At 51.8% G+C, this 8,292-nt stretch overlaps 1 protein-coding gene across 1 annotated transcript in view; it reads right to left on the bottom strand.

Annotated features, from left to right (window-relative positions):
* SSH1 (slingshot protein phosphatase 1) overlaps positions 1-8,292 on the bottom strand; it is a 57,341-nt gene that overhangs the window by 18,563 nt on the left and 30,486 nt on the right. The window contains exons 4-6 of the mRNA XM_007448233.1: positions 6,305-6,369; positions 5,736-5,857; positions 1,025-1,093 (exon numbers count right to left, since the gene is read on the bottom strand). Coding sequence (XP_007448295.1) covers positions 1,025-1,093; positions 5,736-5,857; positions 6,305-6,369 — 256 coding nt within the window. The remainder of the gene's footprint in view (positions 1-1,024; positions 1,094-5,735; positions 5,858-6,304; positions 6,370-8,292) is intronic.

The following is an 8,292-nucleotide window of genomic DNA, read 5'->3' as shown; positions in this document are numbered from 1 at the left end:
GGGGGGGGGGGCGGACAGCCTGTCGTGGACACCCTGAGGACAAGTGTGTCTCACGCTGTGTGATGAGGGACCACAGGTCACAGAGACAAAGGCAAAAGGCAAAAGGCAAAAGCCAAAAAAAAAAAAAAAGATAGGTTCTTAAATCTGGAAGACTGGCTTTTAACCCAGCAATACAAAGTCAGCCAAAAACTAAAAGCCCAGCAAAGGGTGTGAGGCAACAGCGGCACTGGACACCATCTCGCTTCACCTGCCTGCACTGTCCCACCCCACCCCCTACCTCCCGTCCCCCTCACTCCATCTGTGTTTTTTATACTTGCATAAAACATACATTAGTGGAAGACAGAAGTTTAAAAAGGAAAAATGTAAACCGTAAGCCCATGTCGTCAATAAATCTAATTTTTATCTTTCCCTCCCCATTCTATCCACAAGGCAACGTAACTTTTACTGCTGGAATTCAAGTAGAGATAATTTCCTCTCCTGCTTCTTCCTACTCGTGACAGTAACCTGAGTATTTCCCCCCAGAATCCGGACGGCCCCCTGGCCCTGGTCTACCTGCCCAGGCCCACCTGGATGATTCCTCCTCTGCAGCCCCCCAAATGGCATCTCAAACACTGTTGCACCTGTTGGTTGTGTGTCTTCCCTGCAGCCCTCAAAGACTTAGAGCTCCCGCTGCATCATATTCATCTGTGAACTTGCAGGGACCAGCCCATGGAGGGCACACAGCGAGTGTTCATTTAACAAATCAAGGCAAATGAATGAATGTCTGTTCACTGCCGTTCTTGAACTTCATACAGCAGCAGATTTCCCGTAAATGTTTCTGTTGGTACTTCATGACCCAGCTCCCTCATATCATGTCCCAAATGTACCCTGCCTTGTGTGGCTCATGGGAGGGCAATGTTATTTCTCCTGATGTGGTAAACATGTAACACGTGTGACTCTGCTGTTAATGATTATCCAACGATGCCCAAACTGACGCATGTTTCAAAGTCTACAGTGAAAGAAGCCTTCTGAGAGATCTCCTTACCCGTCTCCGTCAAGGTGGATTTTTGTGTCACTCCACAGTCGGAGAACCATCCCAATGGTACAGCTTTTACTACATGGGAGGGAAGAGAAGACGCCTAGAGTTAGGGTCCACCCGCCTGCACGTGGTCTTCCCTCGCTGTGTCTCCACCCAGCCTGTCCAGCTCATGGGGGACCCAACACCTGCCCTGCGTCCAGCTGCCTAGGTGTGTATCTGGGAGAAGCTCTACGGCTGTCTGCAAGGACTGCTCACCACTGAATTCCAGAAGATGTGGGTCTGGGATGGCCAGTGACCCCAGCTTAGAGACAGTCACAGGGAACTCTGACCCCAGCATTCTGGTGTGGCTGCAGCTCCATAAATGTCAGGTCTCAGCTACAGCTCTCGGGGGCCAGGAGTAACCAGCTGACCACAAGCCCACATTGCAGCAGGGCTGAAGCCGCTGATGGCTGGCACACGCCTGGCACAAGGCCACACACAGTCCGGGGGACACAGGCAGGTCGTGGCAGCCACCCCCAGCCTCCTGTCCTGGAGTGACAGGGGAGGGGAGAGTGCCAACACCATGACTGGAGTTCATTTCTGGACCTCTGTTTCTGTACCTTTTGTGCAGCTGCTGTTTTAAAAACTAGTTTAATCTGCTTTTGTTTTGCCCATCCTAACAGTGAAATGATACCTGACCACTTTAGAGCCTGGCGCCGCTGAGAAACACAGAGGAAAAGAAAGGGCTTTATCAGAGGGTCTCCTTGGATCACTATGAAAACTCTTCAGGCATTTGAAAAAGAGTCTGCTTGTGAGAAACAGCCGTCACTGCCAAGGGCAGCTCAGACAATCTCCAGGGATCCTGTGCTGACATCTCTGCTACCGCCTAACAGCCCCCCAGGGAGTACAGTTACACACACGCGACTGTGCGCACAGGCGGCTCTGGGGTTCAAGGAACCCACTCTTCCTCCAGAGCTTCGGCAGCCACAGGGGATCTTTTCCACCCTCTGCTTCTGTATCTGTGGGGAAGGTAGTTTCAAGCCCTTTGGGTCAAAGTGGGCTAAGCCTTTTGTGTTGGGCAAATTCTCTGGTGCCACCCTGCAGTCCTACCCATTCTTTTTTTTTTTAAACATCTTTATTGGAGTATTATTGCTTTATAATGTTATGTTAGTTTCTGCTGTATAACAAAGTGAATCAGCTGTATGTATACATATATCCCCATATGCCCTCCCTCTTGCGTCTCCCTCCCACCCTCCCTATCCCACCCCTCTAGGTGGTCACAAAGCACTGAGCTGATCTCCCTGTGCCATGCGGCTCCTTCCCACTAGCTAACTATTTTACATCTGTCCTACCCATTCTTGATGGGTTAATGATATTTCCTTTGTAGAGCTGCAAAATAAAACTGACGTTGAGACTCAGAGCTCCCAGGGTTACTCAGCTGTGTCGCACTGGGGAGAGGCAAGAAGGGGGCCGCTGGGAGCCCAAGACAGACATGTAGAAAGCCCAGGCTGGAGGGTGCCCTGGGAGGGTGTGCACAGACCTGGACACTCGCCCTTTTTCAGTACCGAAGACCCACACCAGGGACTGGAAATGAGGAGAGAAAATGGCACAGAGAGCTACAAGGAGCACAGACTGGGGATCCACAGGCCCAGGTCCGGGGCAGGCGGAGACGAAACGGTCCTTAGGAAACCAGGGAAGCATCTAAACTGCCCTCCTCCGTTAAGTGCAGAGATGGGGAAGAGCCTGGTGAGAGCTACGCACGGTGGGCAAAAGGCCACGGAAGACTTCCGCTCAGGGTCTCAACCTGGAGTCAAGAGCGCAGACCAGAGACCAGGACACGACTGTAACAACTGTGCCAATTCCATCACGTCCCCTTAACTGTTATTTCTGTGAGTCTCCACTAGTCCTGTAGTGAGTGACAGTAAGATTTTTACAGTGAAGGAGGGCCTGTGGGTTTATATATATGGGAAGTGGGGACGGGACACGTGGTCAGGGAAACTGGGTCTTTTTAGAGGAAGCACAGCCCTGAAGGATAAAACGGGTGGGTGGGGGCACCTCTAGGGGAAGGAAGTGGTCCCCGGTCCCCAGGGCCGGTGCCGCAGGGACAGAGAAGCGGGCGGGGCCTGCGCGGGGGCTGGAGGTGTAGGAAGGAGACAGGCCTGTCCTTTACGGGCTGCAAAACACTAACAAGTGGAGGACGATGTTCGTGCTCACAGCACCCACGGTGTTCCTGAATCTGAAACAAAATAACCCCAGATGGCCCCTGCAGGGCAGCTGCTCTGATCCCCAGAGGAATCATGTGTAGATGTGACTCCAAGGGAGAACCCGTGAGCCCGCTGTGGCTGGCGTCATTCCCATGCTCTCTCCTGACACTGCATTTGGACTCCCTCTCCTTGGGGGGAGTCCTTTTGGGGGCACCTCATCTCTCTCTTTTTTTGAATAAGGAAACAAAATCTCATGGCAGGAATTTAGAAAAACAAATGTATCATGCTCTCAGCAAGCCAAAGGCTTCTGTAAGGACAAGGGCTTTGTTTTCAAGCTGGAGATGGATAAAAGCGCCCAGTTCCCGGCCCCTATGCCTGGGCGTGGGGGACGCTGCATCCGGCCCGACAACAGGAAGGTCCATGTGGTTCCCGCTCACCCTCTGCAGCCCCTTGACCCATCTCCCCAACACAGGAGACCAGCACTGGCCTTGGAGTTGGCACCTGTGCTTGGGCTGTGGGGCAGGCTGGGACAGTGGAGGGGACGCTGGCCTGAGCGCAGAGTGTGCAGCAGAGGCGAGAGGACCCAGGGAGTGGGGACACACTGAGAACTGAGGCTGGTGTCCAGGGAGCAGAGGAGGGGCAGGGCGCTTCAGAGAGTGGGTGAGAATGAGCACGTGGGCCTGTGTGTAAAGAACAGTCTCAGGGTGCTCGTGTGTCTAACCTTCGTCCATCTAGACTGTGAGCTCCAAGGGAGCAGAGGCCGATCTCTCCCACCGATGTAGCCCCGTGCCTGGCAGGGCACCTGGCAGGACACCTGGCATACTGAAAGTGCATGCGAACAAGGGCACGCACCGTGATGGTATGAATAGATTGGTGAACGAGGGGGCACAGAGGACAACGAATGGGAAAGGAATGCGTGGGTCTACACCACAGGTCTACAATAAAAACCCAATTGTGAGTCCCAGCTCTGTTACTAGGACGGCCTTGGTGTAACCACTCCAGCCTCTTGGGCTTCTGACTCCTTGTTTGTAAAACGTGAGTTATAGGACCACCTACCCCACGGGGCGAGATGCTTATGAAGCATCGGGTTAACTGCTCTGTGCTCTCTGACCAAAGCCACAGAGATGACCTGGATGGGGGGGGTGGGCAGGCTCCTATGAGGCCCTGGTGGCTCGGGCTGAGACGATGGGCACATTCTCCAGGGAGGCAGCTTTCAGCTCAGGGCCAGAGAGCATTGCTGGGATAGATGACACATGGTGGGGGAAGTCCTGCCCCCAAAGGCCCTCAGAAAGGCCGGCCAGCCATTCAGAGAACAAACATAATCGTGACACCGTTGAACGTCTCTTTGCCTCATGACCAAAGGATGGAGCCCCGGCCATTTCTGAGGGCACCTGCCTGGGAGCATCCCGACCTGGAGCCCGGAGCCCTCTGGTCTCCAAGGGGCTCCTCGGAGCTCACCCCTTAAAGCACGTTCTGACACAGATCCTTCCAGATCCAGACTTCCCCACCAGCCGAGGCCAAGGGCGCCAGCTCGGACTCACGTCCCTAAGTGAGCTGCAGAAACTCACTCAGAATGCTCCTATGTACTGGGAACGAGGCCATAAAGGAAACAGCTTCCCTTTTAGTTCATTTACTTGTGACAAGCAATGGAGTCCTGGTCACGAGGGTGGAACGAACCCCACGCTTCCCCATCACTGGGCCCATCACCCCAGGTTCTGGTGATGGTTCCCTCCCTCCCTGAGCTTACAGGCTCTTTGAGGCCGAGAACCGTGGTTACTGTTGCTTCTCTGTTTTCCTGGGCTGAGCCTATTGCCTCATACACAGGAGAAGGCAAATGAATGGTTTGCTTAATGAACGAGAAAATTAGTGAATGATGAATAGAGGGCGTCTACTTTAATCCAGTTTTAACAAATTCAGGTTCTGCAATGATCTCACTCGCATTAACTTATCCTAGATGTAAGGAGAGTCGTGCACCTTCATTTCGCACACATAACAGGGTCTATGATATAACTAACTTGGCCTCCAGTTACTGGGAAATTCCAAACCTCTCCTCAAGCCTCTGACCCAGGACCCATCAACAAGTACTTGGGAATCCACGGGATATTAATACTGCATAAGGCGCTCGATACAACGCCGATCAATCACATACTTCTATATGGGATGGTCGGCCTGGAGGGCACCTTCCTGCTTTACCTGGCTGGCTCTTGCTTGTCCTGGGGTGTTCGCCACAGCCGTCACCTCCTTCAGGAAGCCCTCCTGGTTAAGGTGCCCTCCTCTAGGGCACCCCTGATAGGACCCAGGGTTAAATCTCTAAGCACAGTGCAGACCCTGAGCTCTCTGAGAGCAGAGACTGGACCTAGCACAGCACTCGGCACACAAGAGCTAAAATCAGGGACTCCACTGTTCCCAGTGCCTGATCACCCCATCACCTACCATCACCCGCCCCTGTGGATGTGGGACCCTGAAAACCTTCTTCCAGAAGCAACTCTTGCCCCCATCAGAGAGAGAAAGAAGCCGCCGTCCATCAGACTCACCTTTCCTTACTGGAAAAGTCGACTCCCAGCAGGATACTCTCCTCTGTGTCCTGGCGCCCGCTGCTGTCCACCACCACCATGTAGCGGGCCCGCTCAGCCCGGGCGCTCTCCAAGCGCACGGCCTAGACAGGCAGAGATGCTCTTACTGGCCTGCCTTGCCAGATGGCCACCCTTTTCCTTCACCAATCCAAGACCAAAGACTTTTGTTTCTACCTTTCCCCCGTGAGTTTAGGAATTTAGATGAAAACTCCTACGTCTCATTTATATCCCCAGCATAAGGGATGGTACCTGGCTCAGAGGAGACCCCTGAAGTTTGTTAAAGGGGTTAACAAATAAATTCCAGTGAATGATGATTCCAGCTTAGCACAGACTGACCCAGAGACCTGACACCCCCTTTGTCTGCACCTCTGGGTACCGAGGAGCATAGCGGGCTCTGGCTTTTGAGAACGGTTTGGGAGAACTTGCTCTGATGTAAGAGGCCCACCCCCCCCCAAGCCCCTGCTCGTCAATAAGTCCCTACCAAATTTCACAATTAAAAATTAAAACTTGCCACTCGCGTCTCTTCTTACCAGCTTGATTCTATCTTCACAACGCAGAAGGTTGATCATTACTTGAAGATGTTGAGGCAGGTCCCCTGTTGGATCAATGAAGAAAGTTTAAAAAAGGTTACCCACCCACTTTCTAGGCAGGATAGGTTAGAATAGGCTGATTCTGAGGGTCTGAAAGAAGACCTGGACTTCCCTTAGTCCACTCCTGAATGTTTTGCATGATGAGGATGGGTGAGACAGTTTATTGCCACGTTTTTAAAAGTTGCTTTTATTTTCTGAAATAATTGCAATATGGGTTTTTTAAAATACAAAATCTGAAAATGCAGACAAGCCTAGAGGAGAAATGTTATTAAATTCAGGCAAACATGACTTTGCGGGGGGGGTGGGGGGCAGCAGAAACTACAGACACAGCTAAAGACAGGGATTTGCTAAGGGTTGGTCTGAAGGAAAAAGGACTGGGGGTCATTTCCTGCTTTGAACTCCTACATTTTCCATGAGAGAGACATGACTTCTACAACCAGGAGGGGAAATGTTTAAGTGACTCCATAGCGAGCAGGTACGTGCTGGGTACCCAGAGACATAATTTGATTAAACAGCAATGTCATTTTTTTCTTGCTAAAAATTATGTACTCGTTTTTTTTGTACCTCCTTGGTTATTTAAAAGAGGCAGTAATGGGGCTTCCCTGGTGGCGCAGTGGTTGAGAGTCCGCCTGCCGATGCGGGGGACGCGGGTTCGTGCCCCGGTCCGGGAAGATCCCACATGCCGCGGAGCGGCTGGGCCCGTGAGCCATGGCCGCTGAGTCTGCACATCCGGAGCCTGTGCTCCGCAACGGGAGAGGCCATAGCGGGGAGAGGTCCGCGTACCGCAAAAAAAAAAAAAAAAAAAAAAAAAAAAAAAAAAAAGAGGCCGTAATCCAGAGCCAGCTTTTGAACATCTCTGAGTGGCCCCAGGGTCCCAGGGGTGCCTCTGGGCTATAGGGAGGGGAGGAAAGGTTCTCTGAGGCAGTGAGTCTCCACAGCTACACAGGATCCACCTCACCGAAGAAGGGCTGTGTGTCCCAGGCACAGGGGCCCCCGTACCCGAGCTTCGTAACTAGCAAGTAGCGAGGGTGGTTCTAAGTGCCACTTTTTTCCTAGCTTATGTATATTTCAAAACAAAAAAAACAAAAAAAAACAATGTCTGCATGGGGTTCTTTCTGAAGAAATGGTTCATCTGTAAAGATGCTGATCTAGAAGAAAGTGCAGGGAGTAACTCATAGAAAATCCATATTCATTTCAATTTGTGTGACACCCTGAAGAAACAGAATTATCTTTAAAAAAAAAAATTACCCTATAGATAACAATTAGAACCCCAGAGGGATCAATCCATTGGATGGGTTCCTTTTGCAAAAGCGTCCTTTGAATTTTAGGGGAGATTGACAAATGATGTCCAAATGGTACTTCCTGCCTCAGAGAAGAATCAGGTCTTTGGAAACGTACCCCCTCATCTGTTCTCTTACAGGATCCCACAGTGGAAGACACCCTACACTGGCACCACATCCTACGAGGGGCGACTTGGAGGTAACGGTCCCTGTTCCCATCTTGTCCCCAACAGCACCCTCACCTGTCGTGTCACCAGCGTGATTGGGATGGCACACAACCACCATGGCTGGTTCTGGGCCCACCTGGGCCCCACCCCCACCCCCACGATCCACTCCGAATCACAGCAGCACACAGACGAAAGCAGAAATCAACCCCTTAACTGATGAGCGGCTCAGTGAAAGGGACAGTTTCCACACAGTGGGACTGTCTGCTGACATGTGCAATTGCTGACAGAGAAAAATCCCAACCCTGGCCTGGTAGCCACACACAGTCTCTGTACGTTCAAGTGTTCAGTAAGCACTTACAAAAAAAAAGAGGCAGAGAATGTGAGCTTAAAGTATAGGCCAGCCCTGGAAAGAGTGAGTCTCAGCCTGACTGGACGGGCTGACATGAGCTGAATTACTTGAAATGGACAGAGTTAACCCTCC

The sequence above is a fragment of the Lipotes vexillifer genome, unplaced genomic scaffold (assembly GCF_000442215.2).
Source record: "Lipotes vexillifer unplaced genomic scaffold, Lipotes_vexillifer_v1.1 scaffold236, whole genome shotgun sequence".
NCBI classification, from domain to species: Eukaryota; Metazoa; Chordata; class Mammalia; order Artiodactyla; family Lipotidae; genus Lipotes; species Lipotes vexillifer.
This window is presented reverse-complemented; position numbering and strand designations above follow the sequence as displayed.